Source organism: Halichoerus grypus, chromosome 8 (assembly GCF_964656455.1).
Source record: "Halichoerus grypus chromosome 8, mHalGry1.hap1.1, whole genome shotgun sequence".
Classification (NCBI taxonomy): Eukaryota; Metazoa; Chordata; class Mammalia; order Carnivora; family Phocidae; genus Halichoerus; species Halichoerus grypus.
The window spans coordinates 126,789,366-126,817,141 of record NC_135719.1 but is presented as its reverse complement, the minus strand read 5'-3'; the positions used below and the strand labels follow the sequence as shown (position 1 = coordinate 126,817,141).

Genomic DNA, 27,776 nt, shown 5'->3' with positions numbered 1-27,776 from the left:
AGGATATGCACTGCCGTCTCTTGGGGGTTTGGAGGGAGGGAGGGGCCGCTTCCTCGATGGTCTCCAGTCTCAAGGGAGTCAGCCCTGGCCCAGACCTCAGCACTGCCCACGGAGAAGGAAAAAACATACCAAAGAAAAAGCCGGTTACAGATGAGCCCACGCCCTGCCCTCCCCTCCCTGTTCCCCTGCCCCGCTGCACTCGGGTCTCGGCGCACAGCCCGGAGGCGAGCGCGCCCTTCCTCTGGGGCTGCTCGTGGCCATGATACAGGGCTTGAAGGGCGAGGCTGGTGGCCGCGGACGCGTCCGCGGCGGTCGGTCGGCCGGTGTGTCCGCGGGCGGGAGTCGGTCCGGGTGCCGGGCCATCAGACCTTGGCCTCCAGCATCTCCAGGAAGAGTTTGTGCATGGGCACCTTGCCCTGCAGTTTGACGCTGTAGAAGTGCTGCACGGCCTTGGCGGCCGTCTGTCGCAGCAGGGGCAGCGTCAGCAGCAGCTTGCCCGTCCGCCGGGGCTCCTCGTGCCGCTGGCTCAGCTCGTAGTCCTGCAGCGCCTCGTGCAGCAGGTCCTGCAGCTTCTGCACGGCCTCCAGATCCTCGATGTACATGGAATCTGTGGGCACAGGGGAGCGTCAGTGCGCGCAGCCGGCCGCCCCCGCGCTGCTGCCCCCCACACCCTCACTTTACAGGGAAGGGGACGGAGGCTCGCAGAGGCTAAGCTGCCAGCCTGAGGCCACAGAGGCCCGTGACAGAGCTGAGGCTTGGAGCCGGGGAGTCATCTGGATCTCGGAAGGTCATCTCCCGGGAAACCACCGGGAGGCAGCAGCGGAGACCCCGAAGGACGCGACCGGGAGCAGACCGCAGTCCCTGCCCTGGAGGTGCCAGGTGGACAGTGGAGTTGGGGTCCTGTGTCCCTCACTTGCCAGCTGTGTGACTTTAGGCAAGTTATTTAACTTCTCTGTGCCTTATTTTTCTCATTTGGTAAATGAGATACTGGCCACACCTACCTCAAGAGGTTAAATGAGTTAATACAGGTCAAGGACTGAAACAGTACTTGTCCCAAAGGGAGTGCCCACGGCTGGTGGCATCATGACCAGCATCGTCACTGGACTACTGTTGTTGCTGCCACCAGGCACCAGCTCGGCTCCGGGGCCATCACTGACCTGACAGAATGCTTACACAGAATGCAAACACAAAGGGGCTGAGCTCTGTGCCCAGGTGCCCTGTGGCGGGGGGCCTGGTGGGGGCCCGAGACAGCATGGCTGGACGCATGGGCCACAGCGATGGCGGATGCTGTTGGGAGTCCTCTAAAACTCCCGAGGAGGGCTTCAGACTCAGGCATGGATTAGGGGTTCAAATGGAAGTTACCTAAATCCAGCAGGACAGGCGGGCACCTGCTGACAGCTGGCTTACAGCGGGGGCTGAGCTGAAGCCAAGGCCGTTTCCTGGCACCCAATCCGGGGGCTCAGGGAAAATAACCCGCCTTCTCCTGACATTCCTTAAAGAGCTCGAGCCACCACCCTGCACTGCAGCGCCCAATGCCCGCCTGCCAAAGGCGGGAAGGCAAGGGCGCCGTATGGGTCAAGTGAGCTGGAAGCTCTGGGCAGACTGCCAAGGAAGGCGGGGCGAGGCTACCGAGTTCCTCAAAAGAGCAGGGCAATGCCTTTGCGTGCCGGGTTAGCTGAGGCACAAACCGCCAAAGGTCGCTGTTCTAACTGGCCGACCCCAGCGACTCCTGACCTTCTGCAGCCACACTCAGCCCATGCCTCCAGGGTCCTGCCTCTTCCTCTCGGGAGAAAAGCGGAATGAGGAAGGTAAGACTCTGGAGTCTTAAGATGCTGTGTTATTTTGGCCAAGTTACTTAGGCTCTCTGAGACTGTGTCCTCATCTCTGCAATGGAGCAAATGTCTCCATGCCTCATAGGGTAGTGGTGAGGATTGATTAAAAGAAACAGCACATTACCAGGTACTTAGTAAGCACCTGATAAATGCAGCATTATCATCACTGTGAGGACCCAGCCTGGGGCAAGTGGCTTTAGCGTGCTGGGGCGTACTGGCCCCCTACCCAAGACGCCTCCACTGTTCTGCCCCTTGTTACCAAAGCAGCGAGGACTCCTTTGCCACTAGGAGATGGAGCGTGGCTCCATTCCTACACTCTCAGCTGGTTCCAGAATGTGCACCCAAGATGCGGGTCCCTCTAAGGCTGGGACGTGGCCATCCGAACTCCCTGCCTCCCGCCAGCTTCCTCGCCCCCTCCCCCCACCCTCCCCAAGGAGGCCAAAATTGGCAGCTGCCTTCGACCAAAAATGAAATAAAATAACATTGCAAGATTAATTTCTTTGCAATCCATCAGCGAGTCTGTATCGATGGCATTGATAAACTGTTAATTACAAAATCAATGGCTATGAATTTTTTCTGCTGTCAGGGAGCCTTGGAGATGGCTGGGACTTGGGGTGAAAGACGGCCAGCAGGCTCCTGAGGGGCTGGGGTTTGGGGACCCAGCCTGTCTCTGACGTGCTTCATGCTTCTGCTTCGTGTCAGCCCCTGGAGCCACCGGAATGGTCCCGTCCCATGTGCTCAAGCTCAGCAGTGGCACCCACAGTGGCCCTGGGGGCACCACCGGGCCCACACCAATGATCTCCAGGCACCTGTCTCTCCTCCCGCTAACTCTGTCTGACTGGGTGACTGTCCTGTCTTGCTGCACCTCCTTTCGCGGCCCCCTGGACCAACCCGCTTACAAGCTAGTGCCTTCACAGCCCTAGAGCCTCTGTCTGACCCCAACCCGCTTTTCTGGCCTTACCTGCAATAGGCCTATTCTTTCCGACTTCCTGCCCAAGGTGATCGCTCCACCCGCAGCTGGGGCCTGTGCGGCACAAACCCCGCCTCTTTGGGAACTACTCGGACCTGCGCACAGCTGCAGGATGGCCTGGGAGATGCCACGGGGGCAAGAGGGGCAGACTCGTGGCGTTTCATCTCATATGACTGCGTACTCAGGCCACGCCTGATGCTAGTGAGGCTGCCAGTGGGCTCGTGTTACTAAACCACAGCCAGTCGTCAGGTGCTGTGTGTGCATGTGTGCGTACCTGTGTGTACATATCTGCACGTGTGTATGTGTGCATGAGTGTGCATAGGCATGTGTGTATTTGTGAATATGTGCGTATGCGTGCATGTGTGTATGTGTGCAAGTATGTGTATGTGTCTATACTTGTGAGCATGCATGTTTATCTGCATGCATGTCTGTGTGCACATATCTGTGTGCACGCATGTCAATGTGTCTGTGTGAGCATGTATGTGTGCATGCATGTCTGTGTATGTGTAAGCCTGTGCATGTGTATGTGTGCATGCATGTGTGTGTGCACATGTGTATGTGTGCATGCATCTGTGTGTATGTGTGAGCGTGTGCACGTGTCTGTATGTGTGCATGCATGTATGTGTGAGCGTGTGCACGTGTATGTGTGCATGCATGTATGTGTGAGCATGTGCACATGTGTATGTGTGCATGCATCTGTGTATGTGTGAGCGTGTGCACGTGTCTGTATGTGTGCATGCATGTATGTGTGAGCGTGTGCACGTGTATGTGTGCATGCATCTGTGTGTGAGCGTGTGCACGTGTATGTGTGCATGCATGTGTGAGCGTGTGCACGTGTATGTGTGCATGCATCTGTGTATGTGTGAGCATGTGCACGTGTCTGTGTGCATGCATGTATGTGAGCGTGTGCACGTGTCTGTATGTGTGCATGTATGTATTCGTGTGTATACATGTGAGCATGTGCATGTGCCTGTATGTGTGCACACATGTCTGTATGTGTGAGCACGTGCCTGTATGTGTGCACGCATGTCTTCGTGTGTATACATGAGCACGTGCCCATGTGTCTGTGTGTACGCACATCGTGTGTGAGCATGTGCATGTGTCTATGTGTACATGTCTGTGTGTGAGCATGTGCACGTGTCTGTGTGCACATGTCTTCGTGTATGTGTGAGCATGTGCACGTGTCTTTGCATAAATATATGTGTAAGCATGTACACGTGTGTCTATGTGTGCATGCATGTCTGTGGGTATGTGTGGGCACGTGCATGTGTGTATGAGTGCATGCATGTGTACGTGTGAGCACATGCACGTGTCTGTGTGCGTGTGTGTGTGTGTACATGTGAGATCAGAGATCAGAGCAAGAGCAGCCAGCTAACCTAAAAAGCCATCTGAAAGCCGGCACAGCCTGATGTGCAGCGGTGGGGAGGAGGTGACCGCTGAGCGGCCTCCCACCTCCTCACTCTCCTCCCCCAGCATGGGCCAGCTCGAGCTCTACGTCAGGTGAGAAACGTCAGGAGAGCCTAAAATCAAGGACGTGCCCTCCAAGGCCTGGCAGCCTTGCTGGTCTTGCTGTTCCCACTCCGTGTCCTCTGCTGCCACCGTGTTCCCTCCGCCCACGCCAACTCCCAGCCCCTCTGCAGGGCTGGTCCCGGTGCTTCCCTCAGAGTCGGTGAGCACAGGCTCACGAGGGGTGAGACTGCTCTGTAGGGGAGGTGATGGGGAATTCTGTCACTACCCATTTGTCAAATCTACAGACCCACACCAACACAAGGAGTAAACCCTAATGGCAACTAGGGACTTTTGTTCGTAATAATGTATCAATATTGGCTCATTAATTGTAACAAATTACCATACCAATACAAGATATGAACAATGGGGGAAACTACAGGGAGGAGGTGGATGCAAGTGGTAGATGTGGGTGGGATGGGGGCATAGAACTGTCGCTCCATCTGCTCCATTATTCTGTAAATTTAAGACCACTTTTTTAAAAACCCAACAGGACTAGCATCCTCTCACGAAGAATACGCCACCACTTTGGAATCTTAAAATGTAAATGGTCTGTATAGAAGCCTGTAAAAATTTTCATTATTATTTTGCATTTGTTTATTAATAAAAGGGAATTAAACTAAAAAAAAAAAAAAAGGCTTGCCTCTCTGGATTAGATCAGGTTCTCCAAAAGCAGAGCCCAAAACCAGGGTTCAGGTGCATGGGACTTCTGGAGGACGTGCTTTCAGGAGAGAGGGAGGGAGGGAGGCAGGATACGGTGGGGGTGGGAGCAAGCAAGGTGAGGACATGGCCTTGGCTTTGGCCTGATCCATGCAAAGCTCTGATCCCACCCTGCCAGGAGCCAGCCTTTGTTCCCCTGTGTGGGTCACCACTGGCTGAAGCTGCCACCGTACTCAACTCTCCAGGCAAGGCAGGTGAGGGGAGGTCTTGGTGAAGGGGGCAGCTAGGAGCTCTTAGCAGCAAAACTCAGCAGCTGGGGCATGGGAGCACTAACCCAGTAAAGGGGGGCCGAGCAGCGTCTCTGCAGCATCCCCTGCATTCTCTATGAAGCTATTTGTTAGGGGGACCAACTGTCTGGGTTTGCCAGGGACGGAGGTTTCCCGGGACACAGGACTTTCACTGAAAGCACGATCGTATCAAGCAAAGCGGCTGGTTACCCTATTTGTACTGTCTCCACCTGGGAACTAGCTCTCCCTCTTCCCTGTGCTGATAACACTTTGTTTCCTCTAATATTAATAGTAATGATGATAATTAATATTTATTGAACATTTCCTCTAGGCCAGGCACTGGGCTAAGTGCTTTATCTTCAGTCGATCATTTAATAGCAAAGTGCTTGGAGGAGGTACCGGGATGTCCCCACTTCATACCCAAGGACAGGGCTAAGGAAGGTTGCCAACTTGCCCAACGTCACACGGCTACTAAGTGTCAGAGCTGTAATTTGAACCTGGGTCCCTCTGACCCAGACTTGAGCAGACACTGCCCTATAGCAAAATGGCCTGACACTCTCTTTAGGACAGGGAGCCTGACTTTCTCCTGCGTTCTCCACCCCCCCCCCACTTGGCACAGTGGGGACGCTCCCTAACCGTGGAGACAGAATACATTTCAGCTCACTCACCTGCATCGCCAGTGCCCAGCCCCTCTCCCCAGAGATTCCAACCAGAAGCTGGAAGGGGCTGAAGGAATGGAGTGAAACCTTTTTATTTTTTTAATTAAAGAAATTTTTTTTTTAAGATTTATTTATTTACTTTAGAGAGAGAGAGCTAGAGAGCAGAGGCAGGAGCAGAGGGAGGAGAGAATATCCTCAAGCAGACTTCCCACTGAGGACACAGCCAGATGCGGGGACCCTGAGATCACCCTGAGCTGAAATCAAGAGTCGGACGCTTAACCGACTGAACCACCCAGGAGCCCCCGGAAGCCTCCTTTTTAATGACAGTCCAGACAACTCAGTTGGGCAGGTTTTTCTCTCTTGTACCTGAGCAATTTGATTGGGAGATTCAAGGAGAGTCATAAGCTGGGGGTTGATTTTGTAATCAGAGGACTTTGGTTCGAGTCCTAGCTCTGACACCCCTTAACAGTGTCACCCTGGGCAATTTTCTTCACCTCCCCAGGCCTCAATTCCCACATCTGTAAAATGGAGTTATTCAATTCCCACATCTGTAAAATGGGGTTAAAATCATGAGAACCTTGCTCATAGGATTGTGTGTAAGAATTAAGTAAGTTCATAGCTAATTTATTTAACAGGTTGAACACTTATTATGCACCGGGCATGTTGTTGAGTATAATATAATCATATATAAACAAATCCCTTCCATAGTCTGGTGGGGTAGGGACTCTTCATTGTTCCCATTTCATTGATGAGGAAAATGAGGCACAGAGGGAACTGACTTGCCCAAGTGGTCGAAGCAGGATTTGACTCTTAGCAACTTGGCTATAGAATCTGTGTCCTTAACCAGTGTGTCGGGCTACACATTAGAAGCCGAGTCTAGTGCCCTGCAAATCCAGGGCAGCTGCCTATTGCTGGTCTTCATCACCACCCTCTCAGCTCCACGCCAACCCCTGCCGTCTTTGGTGACTAGAAGCTCCGGCATCTTCACGCCATCCCCCCTTCATGGTGGCCCTGCTCACAGTCCCCAGAGCTGTGCTCCCTGGGCCCAACGAGACCTCTCGAAGCTCCCTCTGTGGGTCCCACACCCGCCTTTACCTGAGTTGGCCAGAGCCAGGGCCTTGAGCGTCACAAACTCCTCCTTCTCCACCTTGAGCTTCTTGTACCTGCGCACCAGCTGCAGGATGGCCCGGTAGAGCTCCAACAGCCCCGCGAGGCGGGAGTGCTCCTCGTCCATGATGTAGTCCTCGGCATACACCAACTTGTCGTCATAGGGCAGCGAGCGGTACACGATGCCCAGGATGAGGATCTCCATCCAGGCACTCTGCAGCAGGCTCATCTGGTCCCCAAGAGAGAGGTTCGAGAAGCCTGTGGGAAGAAGAGGCAAGGAGGGCGGCAGCAATCAGGTGGGCTGGCTGGAGGAGGTGGTCCTGGGCACCTCTGGATCCTGCCCCTCCCTCTATACCGGCTGGACTCCTTGTCCTTCCCTTGGTCAATGAGTCAGACAGGGAATTCATGGGAAAGACTTACACAACAAGAGCTCAGTCAATGTTGACAGTTGTTATCAGTATTACTGTTAGTTCTATGCTCTTTTTCGAATGTCTGTAGAAGTTTTTTGATTAATTAAATGCATCTGTAATTTAAGGAGTTATTAAATTCACAGTAGAATCGAAAGGCGGCAGTACAGGGTCCTCTCCCCCCAGGGGACTTTCCAGATTCCTCTCTCTGCTCAACCAGGGGAGGTTTTGGTGTTTTAAAGTGACACCTGATCCTCAGTGCAGAGTCTCAGCTGTGTGTGTTGACCCAACGGCCCAACCAGGAAGGACTCAGCTGTTCCCAGCCAGTGATGACCCCCCACCCCGCCAGTGACCGCAGCCTGGGGCTAAGAGCTCAAGAGCCTACAGGGTCAGAGGGCACTTTCTCACAGGCAGCCTATCCTCCTGGGGTCAGACCCCTGCTGCCCTGGCCATCACTCTCCACCTAACAATGACCCAAGCTGTCCTGCATTCTGTGAGCTTAGAATCATGGGAGTTTCCCCTTCCTTGCTAGCAAGGATGCTTACTCCAGAGCGAAAGGAGGTCAGCAAGGGGGATGGCTCCAGAATTATGTCACCGTCTTGTCCAACGTGCTCAGGAGATTGCCTGGGCCTGAATCCTGACTTCCCCTTTCCTAGCTGTAGGCTGACCATGTGAAAGCTGTGTTAACTGCCCCAAACCTCAATGTCCTCTTCTATGAAATGGGTAGACCTGTAGCACCCGCTTCAGACTCGCATTGAGGTCGAAATGAGACAATGACTGTGGAATATACACTGTGTTCACTGAGCTCATACAATCGTTATTGATGATGAGATGAAAAGTCTTCATCTACGAAATGAGAATAGTATCTGGAATTGCATTATACCTGCACTTGACTTAGGCACGAACAATTAACATCTTGACTTGAGAGGGAGGGTAGAGAAAAAGTAGGCGAGGGAGGAGGAGGAGGAAGAAGAGGAGCGGGAGGGGGAAGTTGATTTTCAAACATCTCAGTCACTAAACACAAGGTGGTAACTTCAGCCAGAAACTCAGCGATTGGCCGCCGCACTAACCATATGCCAGACTGAAGGAAAGAACGAGCATCCACAAAGCCCTTTGCACCACGCGTCACGGTCAACTAGGAGGGGATTTCTGGGGGTGAGTTTGCCTATGTGGGTGGGCCTCTACTTCACTTGCTGACCTGGCACCTCACCCTGTGTGGGCACAACGCAGATATGGGGGCTTCGAGGGTAAAAACGTGGTGCACGGACAGCACCCAGCTCCACTCCCCACACACCGTCGGCACCCAGCGAGCCTGAGCAAGGGTGATGCCTGAGCTGGTCGTTATTATTCCTGTTTCTGTTATTAGCATGCTGTTAGCATGACTCTCCTCTCCCTTCTGGGCATGGCTGGAGGCCTGGGGTGGTCCCGAGCTCCTGGACAGGCCCATCGCTCTGGGTTTCCATGGAGTCTGTCCTACTCTCCCCTGCTGTCCCCTGAGTCTAAACCCCACTGTTCCCCTTCCAACCAGCACACGAGTGTTCAACTTCAGGGGGCACTCCAGGGTGGAAGCCCCTTCAACCGGGCGGGTCCCCCTCTGCTGGGGAGCAGCCTCTCAGTCCAGTCATCATGGTTCCTGAGTGCGATCTGTACACCCCTGGCCTTGGCTCATCACCTGGCTGCCAGCATCCGCAGGTGACTGACAAACAGCTGGGCAATGACACGGACAGACAGGGGCGGGCCTGGACCGACGTGCCTCCTCGGGGAGAGGCTGTGGCACCGGGGGGCCAGGTGCGTGCGTGTTGTCTAGATCCCGGCACGCAAGGGGCTGTGTGGCAGCCTGTGGCGGCAGGGACAGCTGGGAGGTAATAAAAGGCAGAGAGAATGGACATCCAATTTCCCTTATCGGGCCTCTGAGCGGGAGAAGCCTTGGGCGACATTAATTAACAGATCCCAATCAGCCGGCTCATGAGGGTGTGTGCCCACGGGGATGTGGGGGGCTGCACTGGAAGCAGACAGACCGGGAGGGAAGATGTCGGAGGCGGATGGGGCGAAATTGACAGACAATTGAATCGGAAGGTGGCAAAAAGGGAGGGGAGGGAGGAGGGGGGCTTCTGGAAAGGAAGGAGGAAAGACCCCCGTGAGGCCCATCACGCAGGTACCATCCCTAAAGTCAACAGCGTGCTTCTGTCTCTTCATTCGTTCCGCGAATCCTCACTGGGCACCCGCTAAGCGCCAGGCACTGTGGACACAACGGCGAGCTCGACCCAGAACTGGCCCCCGTGTGCAAAAGCTCGCCGTCAGGAGGCAAAGGCATGCCCCGAGCTCTGCTGGGATCTCACGGTTAGGACAGTTCGGAGGGCCAGAGAGATGGAGGGGCTCTGAGAACACACCATGGGCGAACGCGCCCCAAGCGGGAAAGTGCAGGAGGCTGAGCCCCGAAGGGTGAGGGGCTCCCAAGGGGGTGTTGAGGGTGCTGCCGGTGAGCACACCGGGGGGGGGGGGGGTTTGCTGAGATGGGCTGCCCTGTGCTGCCCATCCTCCTGCCCCCGCTGCCCAGTGCCCGGCCTGGGACAAAGAAGATGCCCAGTGCATATTCCTAGCAGAGTAAAATGAACAAATGTCACTGGGCCCTGGCTCCTGGGTGACAAGAAAATGAACCCACAAAGAACTCAGTGAGACCCTCTCCATCCTTTAGACACAAGCTCGGATTTCACCGCCTCTGCCCCTCGTGTACAAGCCAGAAACAGGCCTGCCCTCTGGGGGAAGCGCAGAGCAGGTGGTGGGAGGAAGGGAAACGGCGCCTCTGAGAGTCTGTGGCTCCCTCCAAGGTTAGACCTCCTCTGCTGGTGGACCCAGCCCTGACTTCTCTCCTCCTCCTTCAAAAGGAGCTGGAAGGAGCTTTGCAAATCCAAATGTCCTCTCCAAAGTGCTGAATACTATACACAGGCTGCTTCACTTTGTGCAAGGTAGGGGAGAAATATGCGCTATGGTCTCATATTTGAAAGAGCCCAAAGATTTTCTAGTACCTGAAAAAAGAAACACTAGAAGGGAAAATGAAAAGTAACAGCTCTAGGAGAAAGGAGAGGAGGCGATGGAGGGGAGGAGGGTGGGAGGAATGGAGGGGAGGGTTTTGTGGGCACATTTTTATCTAGTTTTGGCTTTTGAACCTGTCCATACTTAAGATGTTCCCAAAATAAAACTAAATCAAGCATAAAACAAAAGGCTTGCTCCCTTCAACCTATCAAGTCCACCGGTAGGAATTTGTCCTGTAAACACAGAGATAAATGGGAAAGGGTGTTTGTTAGATGAGTCTGTAATGACCCCCAACCAGGAAACAACCTAAATGTAACTAATGTGATACATGTAATTACTATATAAACGTAATTATTAGCTAAGTGAATGGCACATTAGAAGCCACCAGAAAGAATGAGGTAGAACTGTTTTTGTGGGTGTGGGAAGATACCCAAGAGCGTAGGAAGACGTAACTATTAAGGGCACAGACACCAGAGCCAGACTGTCTGTTGGAATCCTAGCTCTGCTGGCCACTGGCTGTGACCCTGGGTATGTCCATTTCTGTGTGACTCAGTTTCTTCCTCTGTAAAATGGGAATAACAATAACAATACTTTCCTCATGGGACTATGGGGATGAAATGAGCTAATGTGTGGAACACTTAGTACAGTGCCTAGCACCAGGGCATTTTTATATAACATAATTAGATGTTATATAATTAAATGAAAGGAGCAGATGTAAAGCAGTGTCAAAGAACAGTCCTATGGTGGGGGGAGAACATACATGGTGGCTATACATGCACAGGAAATTCCCAGAAGGATGTTTAAGAAATAATATCCATCCCTCTGTCACATCTGACAGCTTTACTAGAAGCACATATTCTTTTATTTAAACCCAAACGAAGGGCTGAAGCACTCCTCCCTGCCCTTCAGCCAAGCACCCTCCACTTCTGCTCTTCTCTGCTGGGCTGGGTCTCCTCCTCCATCAAGCATTCAGCAATTCTGGGCCAGGGCTTGCTGCTGAGAGAGGCCGGTGTGGCCCAGGCCCCTGGGCATCTCGCACTGCCCCCTTGAGGTCCTGCCCTGCCCAAGCTGGCTGCCCCTGCCCATCTCCCCAGGTCTCCCACTTGGAGCTCTGCTGCCCTTCCCCCCAAAGCTGCTTTATCTGCACCAACTGATCTGATAACATTCAGGCTTGTCCCAAGCCCCCATCCCCCAGTGATCTGACAGCATGAGCTCCTAGAATTTAAGAAAGAAAAAAAAAAAAAGAGCACATAATTTGTGGCAAGTGGAGTTCATAATCTGTTAATTTATTATCGTTTCTGCCGACCTGGAGGGCCATTAGCAGCGGTAATAAAGGAAGATGTAATTATAGGATCTGAGGCCACTCCAGACGCAGCTGCTGTCACTCGGCAGCTCATATTTCACTGGCCGTTGGCGTTCTCCCCCCAGTGGGGGCCAGACGGCGGCTACCTGGGAGCGGGGCCGCTGAGGAACCCTCCGTGGGAGGCGTCTGGGGGCTCCCCAGCAGAGCTGTGCACCTGTCAGCCTGGGCCAGGCAGGGCTGGCGGGAGAGGGCCTGGGCTGGGGCAGCCTCCGGGCCGCCTGGGGTGGCAGGATGACCGGCTAGTAACATCTGGAGGGTGCAGTTCTTCAAGGGATACCCACTGCCTCTTAAAGGCTGCTGCCTCTGGGGCGCACGTGTCGCTCACGGGGAACATGACGGGGGAGTCTAAAGACTTGGGCTCGTCCGTTGAGCAACGCAGGACTCGGTAAATTCACTCAAGGTAAAAGCCTGCGTGCGGCGTAGGGCAACTGCGGACGGACTCAAACGAACGGCCGCTATTCTGAGTCGCCATCAGCCCCAGTTGCCCACGGAAGTCACCCGTGGGACAGTGTCCTATGTGCTCAAAAACAGGAGTCAAAGGAGCGGGGCTGCTGGGAAATGAGTGTGTGTTCAGATGATCCTTCCTCCTGGCCACGCTGGTCGCTCAGTGCCCGTGTGCACAGGTCAGCTTCTGGGCTCAGCCTGAAAACTTGCGTTCATGACGCCCTGATGCCCTCCTGATGGCCACCGCCCACCGTCCTGAAGGCCTCGCTCAGGTTCCGCTCTCTGCCCCTGCCGCCCCTGGCGTCCCTCCTGCCTGGGGACCCTGTCCCGTGGTTCTTCCTGCTGCATTCTAAGTGTGCAGGACAGGACATGGCAAACAGGGTAGAGGTGAAGCGAGACGGGCCGTGGGGTGATAGCGCTGACGCAGCGTTCACGGAGGTTCCTGATACCATTCGGTCTCTTTTTGTATGTTTAGAATTTTCCATGAAAAAGCATTTTGTTTTTGTAAAAAAATTATCCATCTTATTCCCAAATGAGATCCTTGGGGCAGAAATTAATCGAATTCTTTATATCAGCCCCAACTCCTAACAAGAGACCTTACATATAGTTAATGCTCAATAAATGCATGCAAAGGCAAGTAATGAAGTGCCCTCTGTGCCAGGCTCCGAACAGATACTGACAGGCTAGCCCATACTGAGCCATGGGATATGGTTTCCTGTGCTTCAGTGGGCTGGGCGCTAACCTGAGCCGCCTTAAGGAGCGAGGCCCTCTGTGGTCCAGGGCAGGATGGGAAGGAGCTGTCAGCAGTCCCGGGGGGGCCCTGGCTTGCACCTACCCTGCTAAACCTGCTCTTTCTGGCTCGCTCTCTCCCTCTCTCTCTAAGGGCTAGTGAGCAGGTCTGCAGGTGAGTTTTCTGTCTAATCTGAGATGGAATTAAGTCGATGAGTTTCAATGTATCAGGCACTTGATATGTCATCGCCCCTAATATGAGGTTTACATACAGTGGCAGGAGACTCTTAATTAATTTTACCTTAAACACTAGAAGGTCAGGCCCAAATAATCCAGCATGCAAATTTATGCAAAATAGGCAAATTAGTGTTTCAGACAGACAAATGAGCCCCTATGTTTATTTTATTTTTTAATCAAAAAGAATTCAGCTTTGGACAAGGAAAAATGAAGATGGGCAAGGAGGCTTTTCATACTATTAGCAAAGACAATGACACGGTCCCAGTCCCGCCACTTATCAAGCACCCACTGTGTGCAGGGGCTGGACTGAGTCTGCCGTACCCTCTATTACGGGTTCACAGGCTAGGACACTAAAGCTCAGAAAAATGAGATCCCCTGCAAGGCCCTTAAGGACAGAGCTGGGATCAGAGCTCAGGTTGGCCTGAATCCGAAGTCTGTGTCCCTAACAACCACTCTGCTCTGCCCACTGCCCTCTTGGTGGGCACTGATGGGAGATGGAGCTGGGGGGCGGGAAGACGTGGGAGAAGAGTGGGTGAAAGGGAGACAGCGCCTCCTGGTTCCACGCCTCCCCTCAGAGGGGACTGGTGGCAGAAGGAAGCAGTGACCTGGGGGGCCGCCAGGAGCCACTCCTGAGCCATTGCTGGGCTGCAGGGAGGAGGAGCGTGTGATGCTGGGGAGGGGCAGGGGGAGCTGTACCAGATCTGGCCCTGGGTTAGTGGAGCAATCCAGGCTGAGGTGTCTTAAGCAGTGGCTTGACCCCACATCTGTGCTGAATCAGCACAGGCCAGATTCAAAACTACTGAGTGTGTCATCCCAAGAGGCTGAGCTCCTTAGTAAGGGCGCTGCAGCTCAGATCCCCCGTGAGCCCACCCTGAGTCAGAATACCAGAGGCCACCAGGGAGTCCCTATGGAAGGAATTCTATGTGTCCTGCCAGCTAAGTGACACCAGCATCACCTCCTGAGCCCTGGTCTGCAGGAAGACTCCCTCCTGGAGGCTGTGCACACGTGTCTTATATAAGGACATTCTGACTCACCCCAATCAACTGCAGGCCTTGGCATCGAAAGTCTAGGACACCTTTACTACATCCCCATGCATGCTGTATTCATTTTTCAGAGCTGGCGACAAACACGAAAAGGATCTGTAGACAGGAAGATAAACTGCCCCATGTCACAGAGCTAGTAAGAATCCAAGTCCACGGTGGGTCATTGCCAGAGGAAAACAGGATGTCCCCACCACACCACAAGACAAGCTGTTAGAACCGAACAAGGAATAAACCACACAGGCTTTGGAAAACTCCCCAACATGTGTGTAATGCAACATATGTGGGTATCGGTGTCTACAAAAATAAAACTAAAAATCAGTTTCCACCGTTTATCCAGAAGGAGGAAGCTGGAAGACAGGTTTGGGCCACATGCGGTGAATGAAGTCCGTATCACCCGAAGCATATTTATTACACGTGCTCTCTGTGCCGCCCTCACCATCAGGCATGTGGCAACAGTGAGTCTGCAACAAACACTAGCATCCTCCGTACAGCACACTCACACTTGCAGTTCATCCTCATCGAAGCCCACGCAGGGAGCACTGCTGTTATTCCCTATTCACGGGGGGCTCGCCCGCTCAGGGTGACACCGCTAGTAAGCTGCAGACCCAGAACTTGAATCCCAGTCCCATTCCCCAGCCCGTGTCCTTAACCACTCCAGTCCACTGGCCTCTCAAGGAAGCAAGAGACTCAATTCTCTCCTGCATTGTTTCCTAGTGCATTTCCAGTAAGATCTACGAGAAAACCCTTCTTTGGCCTTCAAGGAGTCAAAAAAACTTGCTCTTTGAATCTTAACCTAGCGTAGATGCAATCATCACCCCTCTACAATGATAACTGGTTCTGAAGAGCTGCTAGCGGTTCAAGAGCATTACTGGACCTTCCCATACCTGCTCACCTCCAATCCCGCAAGGAGAGAAAAGGAGCCCAGAAGAAAACATGGCTCCTGGGTCCCCGGCTCCCAGGCGTCAGGACCATGGCCGTGGGGACAGTGGCTGAGCATCCCTGGCTCTACCCTCCTCCTGGCCCTACTCGACTCACCTGGGATGTGCTTGGCCCAGCTGATGATGACCACGAGCTCCCTGTCTGCCAGGTCACAGAGAGTGGTCAGGGCCTTGATGTCGCCCTCGGGCATGCCAGGGGGAGGCATGGCATACAGCTTGTCCGGCTCGGCCACCAGCAGGTAGGAGACAATCTTGGTCACTGCCAATGACCAGAGGAGGAATGTAAATGTTGGGGAAAAGAGGAAGGGGCCAGGGTGCAGCCTGGGATGGCTCAGGAAGAAAATTTGGGTTCTGGGGAGTCCCAGCAGGTCATCTCCCCTCCCTCTCTGACTCCACAACTTGCTGGCCGTGGTGATTTGGGCTCTTGACAAATATCCTTCCAAGGGAAGCCGCTGGTGAATTCTCTCGAGAGGACCCTGCTTTGAGTGGGAGGTGAGGGGGGCACGTTCTGGATGTGGGGCTCATGCCTTCGTCGGTTCATGCTTCACTTGGAGCCATAGCCCACATGGAAAGGCCTTCTAAATGAAGCCGGAAGCACCCAACACCAAGCCAAGCACTGAGGCCACCTCCCCAAGATGCACACTGTCCCAGACCCAGCAGTGGGAAGGTGGCATTGCCCCCAAGGGATGCCAGACGTTCCAGGCACGGATGCGGACAGAGGGGCACGGGCTACCCTGGCACTTACATGGCTTCTTAGCGGGTGGAGAAATCTGTAGGCTCAGGTACGGGCTGCTCTCAGAGTCCAGCCGTCGTTTGTATTTCTGGCGGCCTCCACGCACTCGGTCAAGGCGCACACCTATGGGGGAGGGAAGGGGAAAGGGGTCAGGCTGTCCAACGTCAGGGGTGTGAGCACTAGTTCTGGCATTTCAACACTGGCTTTGGCCCCCCGACTCAATGCCTTTCCAGCTGCCCCGGGGCCAGCCTCAGGCCAGGGAGTCGGACAATCCTCACTCAACTGTCTTAATGGCAACAGCCCACCCCAGCTGCCCGGGGCCAGGCCCCGCCTCTGGGCTCCGCATCCTCCTGAAATCTATCCCGAGCAAGCTTCAGCTCTTGAGTCTTTCTGTCTCCAAAGGGAAAATACAACAGAAGCTCTCCTCTAGGTGCTGGGGAAGGGAGACTCCTTATTGTAGATCTGCTGGGAACCCAGGGAGTGTTGCGTCTCTGCCTCTAGCAGGCACCTCGAAAAGAATGAAAACAAGAATTCTCAAACTTTTTACATAAGCAGCATCCGGATGGGGATTCATGACAAATGGCAATTTCTGGATCCCACCTTCCAAGACTGTAGGATGACATTCTACAGTCTGTCTTCTAGAACAGAGGGAGGGTGAGGATTGGTCAGGGCGGCAGGAGTACCCTCAGAAGCAGAGGTGTGGTCAGCCCTGGGCCAGACGCTCCTGGATGGGGATGCAGGTGAGGTGGTCCTGGCCACACCTGGAAAACGAATACCTCAGAGTCTCCCAGTAGCAGGTGCAAAAGCAGGTGTGGCCATGCCACACTAACATCCCTCCCCAGGAGTGAGGCCCTCTCCTAGAGACATCTGCTATTTCCCTGGGTCTATATGGCCTTCCAGAAACCCACCCCACCCCTCAGCTCCTGCTGTCTAGACAGACATGTTGGTACCATCTGACACGCCTAACCAGCCTGCAGGGTAGACAGGACCTCAAATGGGCTCATCTAAGGGCACACGAGCTCAGACTGGCTACCAATCTATGTGGCCTGGCCTGAGAAACAGGTGGGACCCAACAAGTTAGCTCCAAGGTATGAACGAGCACAGGAAGCTCCCAGGTACGAACGAGCACAGGAGGCTCCCAGGTACGAACGAGCACAGGAAGTAGAGAAGCTGGTCCCTTTTCCTTACCATGAAACAGGCCTTGACTGAAACATAAAAAGTCAGACGCAGAGCCAGAGTCCTGAGAGGAGACATCGCTGACAGGCCCAGTTCAACGGCCTCTTCCTTTCCCCAAAGGTCAACACATCACCCTCACGGAGCCCCAGCAGTGATCTTCATTCAGGGCCCCGTCTGGCACTTTCCCCCCGGCACCTCCTCCCGCCTGTCCTCCCAGTGGGGTGGGGGCGGCTGCTGGTCCTGTGCTCCTGTCGGTTCAGGCCCTTCTTGCTCGGGGAGAGGCAGGAGGAAGGCAGGAGTAACGGTAACTCAATGGCACGAGGACTTGGATCTCATTCATGCCAGGGGTGATTTTCTGGCTGTTTCTTAGAATGTACAGCTAGTCCATTCAGTCCCTGGGACCAGAGAGGAGTCCCCTAGAGCAATGAGGGCCACTGAAAGTAAAATCACGTTGTCTACTGAATGGGAGGGACCAGGCCTTCAACTGCTAATTGCCCTAAAGGAACTTGGGGTGAGGAGTGCCTCCAGTTAAGGGCTCAGGCCACCTCCTCCTCCAGGGCCACCAAGCCAGACGGCCCAAGGGGACGGTCTCTTCGAGGCCAGTCACTGGCTCAGCACTTCCGTCAACAGTGTCCCTTTTGACCCCCAGGCCGACACCCCTATACTTGACGCCGGACATGGCTGCAGGGAACATTCTGGGGGCGAGTCAACCCCGCATCCCACCCCTGCTTCCTGTGTAAGTAACTCCCCTATTGTAAGTCCTCTCAGAGGAGGCCTGTGCCCACCCCCACTCTGGATATCCAAGTGGGGCAGGTCCTCCTGCTCGCCCCGGTCTGGAGGTCGAAGCATGGTCTGGTGGTGACACAGGCCCAGTCGACGGGAGGCTTTGATCAAATGCCACGTGGTCCGGGCAGCAGGGGTGTGGGCAACCCCTGGCCTACCGCTCATCTCCTGCGCCTGGGCTTCCCCGGGCCTCCCCTGGCCCTTGTCTGGCTTCTCAGTGTGTTCCTGGAGCCTCCTGAGAAGCTTCCAGTGAACTCCCCTTCTGCTCTGAGGGGCGGAAGGGATTGCAACTGACCACACCCGCACCTGGGTTCTCCAGGACCAGACATCGGGAAGAGAGCCGATAACGAGTGTGTTCCTGAGGAGATGAGCAGGCTCCTGCTGTCGGCCACTGAGGCTCAGCCTCGCCGAGGACCCCGGGAGACAGGGCAGGACACGCCCCAGTGATCCCCTGCAGATGAGGGCCTCGGGGCATTTACCACCTCTCCGGGCGGGGCCCGGCCACGCAGGCTCCGGTGCCCAGAGGAAGCCCGGGGCAGAGCGGCGCCTCACAAGGTAGCACTTCGTCAGCATGCATGTGACAGAGTGCTGAGTGAATGCAGGCGGGACACCGGCTGGCTGCCACCCTCCTTCTCAAAGGGTGTTCCACGGCCAGGCATCATCTGGAAGCGCGTCTGAAATGCAAAAATCTCAGGCTGCCCCTAGGAATCCGAGTCAGCATGCTGACAAGGTGACTCAAGGCACGGAGGCACGTTGAGAGTTCGGGAAAGGCTGCACTTCAGCATCCGAGCGGACCCGCCGTGCCTCGGACCTTGAAGGGGACAGCGGAGGCCCATCCCACGCAGGACCTAAACCCACGTGCTGGTAGGACTTCGGCTCCCACCCTCCACCCCTCCTGGCCCCTCAGTGAGGGCAGAAGGAGCAGGCCCGCCAAGGCAGGAAGGACGGCTCCCCTTGAAGGTTTTTGGGGCAAAGTTCCCTGTTTTCCTGACCCCCTCCTATGACCGCGCTACAAAGCAGCTCACCCCTGCCTGCGACACTGGAGGTGAGCCAAACCCTCTACCAAGCTCTGCTTTTTCTTCAAAAGCTGGTAAGACTAAAAGCAAAAATGCCGAGCTTCATTCACACAGGACGATGAGGACGCCCATTTCCTGTGCACCTACTATGCGCCAGGATCTGACTGGAGTCCAGGATGAGCCCCTCCCCCACTTCTCGGACTTCCTCTCCCGGAAGCCAGTCTCACGAGCTCACCCCTCCACCTGGCCTGCCTGACCACAGGAGCGGGAACTGCTCAACAAAACAAAGAAAGAGGCAGGCATCCCTTAGCAAGGCAAGGAGATGGGCACTTGCCACCTCGGTCACTACTTCCATCTGGAATGTTCTCTGTCCTGACACAGGGCCTGGCCCTTAGTGGGAAGTCTTGATGCATATAGGAACGGATGAGTCTCCTGCCCCCAGACCCCCAGGAGGGCTGGGTGCTTCTTCCAGGACTCCAACAGCCCCCTGGCTTCCCCTACTGACCAGGCACCCCTGCCGCCAGCGGCTGTTCTCCGTCCCATTCCAGGGTCTTCATGGCGCCCAACGCCCAGCAGATGCTTAGAAAGCCGGGGCTGTTACTAACGTCATCCCCATTATTACTACTACTCTTCCCGACACTATGTACATGTCTCTGTTAAGTCACAGTAAGAACAATCATGAGGTGGCGCCTGGGTGGCTCAGTTGGTTAAGTGTCTCCCTTCAGCTCAGGTCATGATCCCAGGGTCCTGGGATCGAGCCCCGAATCGGGCTCCCTGCTCAGCGGGGAGTCTGCTTCTCCCTCTCCCTCTGCTCCTCCCTCTGCTCATGCTCACTCTTTCCCAAATAAATAAATAAAACCTTAAAAAAGAAAAAAAGAACAACCATGAGAACAGCCTAATTCATGGAGGACTTTCTCTATGTGTTGCCCTTTTTCATCTATAGCATATAAAGCCGGCACGATTATCCCCATTTTATAAATAAGAACCACTGAGGCTTGGGCGATTGAGTAATTTGCCCAATAAAGGAGCCAGTACCCACTCTTTGCTACTTCGGGGTACTGCCCCCCAGGGCCCTGAGGGTGTAATCTTTCCTCTAAATTTTCTCCTTCAGATCTTCACAGCAGGATGGTCAATGGCTCCAATCAATACATGCACACATCAATTATCAACTTACTCTGTTTTCTTAAGAAAAGTAGCCCATTGGGTTTGATTATGCCCAAAATGATGCCTGACGTGAGCCAGGCTTGTCTCCTGGCTTCCTGCCTGCCTTCCCAGGTCTCACCCCAGCTATAAGCCCATTAAGGGCTCCAGCCCATGGGATCCAACGGGCAAGGTCCCATGCCCCTCTTGGCCCTTATGGCTCACGTGGCCTTGGCCCTTATGGCTCACACGGCCTTGGCCCAGTTGGCTCTCATAGCCTCGGTCTCATCATCAGGTACGGGGGAGGGGGCAATGGTAACACTAACACTGTTCACTGAATATGGCTTTTGTGACAATCGTGGGAAAATGCTTGGTAAATTGAGTAAAATGATGTACTGGTTCAAATGCAGCCTTCACACTTAGGAAACAAAAGAATCTTAGGGTCTGGCTGGTCCTTTCCCCAGCCTCCAGAAATTCACTCCCTTAGGACAGCTCATATCCCTCATGAAGGTTTCCCCTTGTATTGAGCTAAATTCAGTCTCTAGATCACTTGCTATCCTCCATCCCATCCAACGAGACTACCCCCTTTCACAAGACAACCCTTTATGGACTTGAACATCCTTGGGTACCCTCCTTCTCTAGCCAAGCACTCTTTATTTTCTGTATCTGTATATACTTTCAGGTCAGTCACCTCCCTGCCTTCTACACATTTGTCTTTATTGATGTGGTCTGCTCCGAACTGAGCATGGTCAGCATCTCAAGGGCAGAGACAGTGGACAGAGGTCTGAACTCCTCCGCACTCTGCCTGAACAGACATTGGTCAACTATGTTTATACTTACTATCTGCCAATGTGTTCTTGTATTTTCTAGAGTACCCCGCTCACAATTTTAGTAAACAAGATAATGGCATGGACTGGGTTCTCATCCTGAGCACTGCAGCAAAATGCTGGATCACAAATCCTTTAAAAATAAATCACCGAATTCTAATGGTTGGGTCTGGCAGACATTATTAGTTATCTATTCAATTGTCTTTCCATTCCCTGTCTTTCATGCTAAGGGAACCTGAATTCTGTTTGTAGAGGCAACGTGTCCTAGCCAGTCCTACCAATCCTGGTCCCTCCCTATTTCCCAGTTTCCGTGATAGCAAGAGCTGGTCCTATGACCTGGTTCTGGCCAATGGACTATAATGGGAAGTCCACGTTGGGGCGCTTCTGGGAATGGTTTTGCTTTTCTGATACAAGGGACAGACATGTTTGGTGCAGCCCTGCCTTTCTCCTGCCCTGACCTGGAAGGTGACGGTCAGAGCTATGGCAGCCACCCTGCAACCATGTGGCAGCCAAGCAAGGACCCCAAAGAACACCAAAGAAAGACAAAAAGATACTAAGTCCTTGATGCTATGGCTGAGAAGCCTATAAAATGCCAGCAATCTCCCATCTTCAGAGTCCTTGGTAGGTGGGGAAATCAATCTCATTTATTGATGCTTAAGCCACTAGCAGTCAAGTTCTCTGTAACTTGCAGCAGAAAGCAATTTTCACTGATAAAATGGGCAATTACTTTCTAAATTAGGATGCTTAAGTCTTACAAACACCCAGTGGTGGGGGAAAAAAAGAGAAGGCAACTTGAACTTGAAATGAGAGTTGCCTTATTGTTTATATTCTTATAGTTTTAGCAAAATATCTAAAAAGTAGGCTCAGGGAGCATATTAAAATACTACTTAACTTATAATTACTGTCTGCGATTATAAGACTGTATCATCTCATTGATATACTTTCTGGATTTAAAAAAGCATTAATAATACTTACATGCAAAGTGTTCCAGATCTCTAATACTGTAATAAATACATAGCCTTTGTTTTAACCACTGTTCAATATTGTTAATCCCCGAACACGTGCAGGCCAAAATTTAAGTATTCATAAATTTGCTAAGAATACAAAAAGATTGATAATCACTGGAATCCATGTTCCTATGCAGACTGAGTCCTGTAGTTGAGCCCAGGACTGGATAGGGAGCTGTCCTCCTGGGCCGACACGGTAACACCCCTAAATTTTGTAGACACGAGTGTAAGAAGTTCACATCTACTGACCAGTTGTTACTCGGTGCTGGCCTCTGCTCTAAGAATTGTTAAGTATGTTATTTCACTTAGGGATTCCAACAACCCTATGAGGGAGATTCTATTAGCCCATTTTATGGATGGAGAAATTGAGGCTAAGAGAGGATGAGTAACTCACCAAGACCACAGAGGTAGGAAGGCAGTCTGACTTTGACTTCTGAGAACAGCTACAGTTCTGTCCTGCTTACTGGGCCAATCCCTGCCAGGCAGGCGTTCTTAAGGGCTCCCCACTGTTGCTAGTTCTGGGGTGCATCACCGCTCCTGACTGGTTCCCTCCATCCTGCCCACCCCTCTGTAAATAGTTCCTTCATTACATCCTCTTTGGTGATCCTGGGAGGGGACATCTGTTCCTTCCCAGCCCTGACCAAGACAGTGGGGAGGTAAGATGTGCTTGGTCACCCTTTCGAGGAATAGGGGGAAAGGCAGTGAGAATAGGAAGAGTAGCCAAGTCCACGCTGAGATGCTCCATCACAAGGCCTGGAAAGCAAAGACCCAGGGCCCTCCTGGCTGTGGCTTGCTAGGCTTGCCTGGTGACTATGTTTGTTTTTGATTATGTTTATTTTGAGGGTAGCAACTGTGCAGACGCCCAGAGAGGTCTGTGCCTCCAAAGCAGAAGAAAGAAGCACTAGCCTCAGGGTCAGACCTGGATGTAATCCCTGACTCTACCTCTTAGCACCTGAGTTACCTTGAGCAAGTTTCCTCACCTTTCTGTGCCTCGATTTCTGCACCTGTACGAAATAATAGTATGTACCTTGTAGGATCGTTGTAGGACTGAATGAGTTAGTACGTGTAAAGCACTTGAAATCCTGTGAATGGCACCTGGTAAGTGATCAGTAAGTGTCAGTTAATATTATTATTATTATTAAAAATCCTGTTCTCTATTTCGACTGTATCACTATCAGCATCGTGACATTGTGCTCAGTTTTGCAAGATGCTACTATTGGGAGAAACGGGGTAAAGGGCACATGGAATCCCTGTGTATTATTTCTTACAACTACATGTGAATCTCCACTTATCTCAAAAATAAAAAGATTAATTAACAAGACTGTTAGCTGCTTGTGGAAATATAAAATGGTACAGCTGTTCTAGAAAGCACCTTTGCAATTCCTCAAAAAGTGAAACAAGATTATCATCCATATCATACATATCGTATGGCCCAGCCATGTCCTTCCTGGGTACGTCCCCAAAGGAACTGAAATCAGGAACTCTAGCAGGTATTTGAATCTCAATGTTCACGGCAGTTAATACTCCCAAGAGTCACAAGGTGGAAGCAAACTAACTGTCTCTTGGCAGAAGACTGGATAAACAAAATGTGGTGTATCCATACAATGGAGTGTTATCCAGCCATAAAAAGGGATGCTGTTCTGACCTGCCACAGCATGGATGAACCTTGAGAACATTATGCTCAGTGAAAGAAGCCAGACACGAAGGGAGAGATGTATGATTCCACTTGTAAGAAATACCTAGAGTAGACAAGAGGGCAGATTGGAGGTTACCAGGGGTAGTGGGGTGGGGAGAATGGGCATCACTGCTTCATGAGTACAGGGTTTCTCATTGGGATGAGAAAAATGTTTGGGAACTAGAATCACTGTCAGTGTGCTTAGCGCCGCTCAATTGTACACTTAAAAATGACTTCAAAATGGCAGACTTTGTTATCTGTATTTTGTCACAATTAAAAATACTTCACCTTCCTCAAGCTCGTGGAATTAAGTAACATAAAATGTGTGAAAGCAGCCAAGTGCTTGGTACACAGTAGGCACTTAATAGTCATTTCTTTCCTTCCATCTGCCCATGGAAGATGGTAGGGTCTGGCAGGAACTGACAGCCTCCTCCTTGGGAAGAGAGAGAAACACACCCCCTTAGTTGTAACTACATGAGTTAAGATACCTGGGGGGAAAAAAACAACAAACAAACAAAAAAACCCTTAAGGAAGTAAGGTTCAGAGAGGTTGAGTATCGTGCCCAGGAGCACACAGCTCTGGAATACACCCACAGGGGGAGGCTCCGGCTTGGCTTCAGCTGCACGGCCCCTGACCCCCACCAGGCTCCTCCCTGGGCTGGCGCCCCTCCACAGTGGCCCATCCCACCTCCCAACTCAGGGCACAGGAAACATTCAGGAAGCTGCAGGGCCACTCTGGGGCAGAAAATCCTTGGAAGGAGGGGGCGCCAGCCTCCCCCAACCTCTTGATCCCATCCGCATTCATCTGCTGACCTCTCCAACCCCCTGCAGGTCCGTCCGTGTCCAGAGGTGGTGGCTGCCTCGTCCTGGATCAGATGTCCACTTGCTGACTTGATAAGAGCAGGCTTCTGACTTTTTTCTTAATGGAAGTAAAATAATTCCTGCCTTCCTCCACCTCCCTCCTTTCTTCTCATTTTCCCTCCCTAAGCTGGACAAGATCCCAGGCTTTCGGAAGTAAAAATAGCCAAGAGTGCAGGGCCACAGCCGCCAGGGGGGCAGTTCAAGTTTCTTTCTTATCTCCCCGGGCACTAAAAATAACCAGTGAGAGCTCTGAGGAGCGTGGCCCTGCACCTGGCCCAGAGCCTGGCCCAGACGCTGCTCCTGTCACATTTCTCTTCCCACAGGAAACGTTCAGACCAGGCTGGAGAGGGGAAGGCCTCTGAGCCTGTGTGCTCCCCCCACCCCCACCCCCATACACACACCCCGCCCCAGGCCGCCTCTGCAGAGCTGCCGTCCGCGTCTAAGGGCAGGATCTCTCCTGACATTGCAAAGTGTTCCTGGTCAGGACCTTTCTCTTCGCCTGACCCACAAATCCCACCCTCTATTCAATGTCCTTGGTTTATGAATGATGTAAGCAGGTTCACGTTTGTGCAATGCTTCACAGTTTACAAAGCTATTTCCATATCTCATTAATTCTGCATAACAATATTGAGGGAAGGAGAATCCATGATTATTGTTATTCCCATGTGAAAACTGAAGCTCAGAAAGGGCTGGTAACTTGCTCAGGGACACACAGCCAGGAAATATCAGAGGGAGGATCTGAACCTTGACCTCCAAGTCCTATCTCCTTGGCTTTGAACTTGAGACAACCAGACTGTGGGGTCATTGGGATGCCATGGAAAGCCTCTGAATGATACAGACTCTGAGTACTTACCCCTTGAGGTTCTGAGTCAGAAGGTCTCGGGCGGATGTCCAGGAATGGATAATTTTTCAATGTTCCTCCAGAGATTCTGATAACTTGCCAGGTCTGGGGAGCACTGTTCTAAACCTGTTTCATTCAGTACTGTATCTGACCAGTCTTCTTCCTTGGGGACTTAGGGTTGACTCTGCCTGTAAGTTCTACCAAATTACAGCTGACTCATCTCTATGAAGAGGAAACCACCCAGAAGGTGATGTGGGTACCCACAGGCTGCGGGTCATGAGGGCATGTTGATGGGTGCCCCAGCACAGCAGAATGCCCTCAGCACTTATCTACACCCCTGCACATGCGGGGCTTCCTTTAATACCTGTCCTGCAGGGGGTTGTGCGTGACAGGTATGCTCACCTTGCTGCCTAGGACAGGATGGCTATCTGGGGCTGCCTCTTACCCTGGTGCCCTATCATAATGGTGAAGAGAGAGTCTCAGTCTCATGCCTGATTCACAAGAAGTCAAGGGAGCCTCGTAGGTGGATAAACCCACATGCTACCTAATATCCTGGGGCTTGTACCAATGGTTCCTGGATGGGTACAATGTCCTGAATGAGGAGCCCTTGGCTATTATAATTTAATAATAATATTAAATTATCCATCAGCTGCTCTCTTCTCTAGACCCTTCTCACTCAGGCCATCATATGCCCAAGGGCATTTCAGCAAGCCTGGGTTGTCACTGCATTCCCAGCTGCCAAGAAGACTCCACTGTGCACGCAACAGGGCAAAGCTATTTAGACCAGTCTCCCCTTCCTTTCCCTTGCTCTTTTCTCCCCTTTGAGTAAAAGCTACAGGCTTTGCTACTTGGCCAAGCTATCTACACTGAGTTGGAATGGGCTTCTTAAAAGGAATTCTCACACAACCAAGGAAACTAGCTACCACTCAGCTCAGTTATTTACTAGCAGCGTGGCCTCGGGCAAATTAAACTCATCATACCAGGCACGGCCAATAGCTGTCAGCTGTGCCAACGCCTTCCACCTCCTAGTCTGTGGCAGACATTGCTAATCGCTCACAGCACTCTTGCCTACCAATCCCAATTGTGTGTACGTCTTTGGATCATGCATCTAGGCAGTCACTCCCCACCCCACAACTGACAGTGCAACTAAAGGCAATTTACCATCCAGGAGCCTGAATTATTTCTCAGGTTCTATCTCTAAAACTCTGGTTCTGTAATCACAGGCCTTAATCTGACTTCAGGAACCTCTTAGGTGGGCTTCAGGGGTTCTATGAAGCTCCTAAAATTGTCTGCAAAATTTTATGTTCGGGCGCCTGGGTGGCTCAGTTGGTTAAGCGACTGCCTTCGGCTCAGGTCATGATCCTGGAGTCCTGGGATCGAGTCCCGCATCGGGCTCCCTGCTCGCAGGGAGTCTGCTTCTCCCTCTGACCCTCCTCCCTCTCATGCTCTCTGTCTCTCATTCTCTCTCTCTCAAATAAATAAATAAAATCTTTAAAAAAAAAAAAAATTTTATGTTCAAGTCCTTGTGTGTGTTTTATGGCAGAATTTTCACTGGATTTTCGAAGGAATTCATGAATCTCTAAATCAGTAACAATTGGTTTAGAGGCTGTCACCGTAAAAAGCAGGCAAACAAACAAATGAATAAATAATTTCAAGTTGGGAGAAGTTCAACAAGGACGTAAACAAAAGGATATGATAAGAAAGGAAGTGGGAAGAGAGGCCTTCTGAGATGGCACTTAAGTTTGGGCTGCAAGGATGAGGAGCCAGCCATGGGGCAGGCATTCCAGGCAGGGGAACAGCCCAAAGTTCGTAGGGTGGGAAAGAGTCTGTCATGCTTGAGGATCAAAAGTAAACCAGTAGGGCTGGAGCAGAGTGAGCAGGAGTGAGGGGCCAGGAGAGAAATGGGACCAGATGACACTGAAAAGGGAGGAGGGGCTAGATCACCCAGGGTCTTGAAGACCAGAGTAAAAAAATAAAGTAGAAAAACAGGGAAAAGGCTCAGGCAAGCAAGCACCTCACAGAAAAGGAATCCCAAGTGGCTAGTACGCATATGAAATATGCTTATCTGATAGTGGAGAGAGTACATATCAAAGGATAGTAAGACATCACTTTAAGCACTAGCAAAAATTTAAAAAGTGTTGGTGGAGGATATGGAGCAACCAGAACATCTAAACACGAGTAGGAAGTCAGTACAACCGAATCAAGAACAATTTCATATCATCCGATAAAGCTGAAGATGCACATACCTGGCCCTTCTACCCCCCCAGGCCTGAAATCCCTTACACACGAGCACCAGGACACCAGGGCGCGTGAGACACGGCTCCCTCAGCAGCAGAAAGGGAAATCAAACTCCCCTAAACTCATCCAATGATCCTACGGTGCAGGAGTTTGCAAACTAAGGTCTTTGGGCTAAACCCAGTGCTTTGCCTGTTCATCAGAACACAGCTCTGTTCATTCATTTCTACATCATCTGTGGCTGCTTTCGCTCGGGGAACAAGGGCAG

The 27,776-nt window shown here is 52.3% G+C and overlaps 1 protein-coding gene across 2 annotated transcripts in view; it reads right to left on the bottom strand.

The window, feature by feature from the left end:
- Nucleotides 1–333: 333 nt before the first annotated feature.
- The window catches only part of ESRRB (estrogen related receptor beta), a 52,733-nt gene continuing 25,290 nt past the window's right edge, over nt 334–27,776 (bottom strand). The window contains exons 3-6 of one of the 2 annotated variants that reach the window (XM_036084312.2): nt 15,961–16,071; nt 15,313–15,474; nt 7,010–7,279; nt 334–607 (exon numbers count right to left, since the gene is read on the bottom strand). In XM_036084312.2, coding sequence (XP_035940205.2) covers nt 363–607; nt 7,010–7,279; nt 15,313–15,474; nt 15,961–16,071 — 788 coding nt within the window. In that variant the 3' untranslated portion in view covers nt 334–362. Of the gene's footprint in view, nt 608–7,009; nt 7,280–15,312; nt 15,537–15,960; nt 16,072–27,776 lie in introns of both variants that reach the window. The other variant, XM_078054002.1, reaches the window with a different exon arrangement.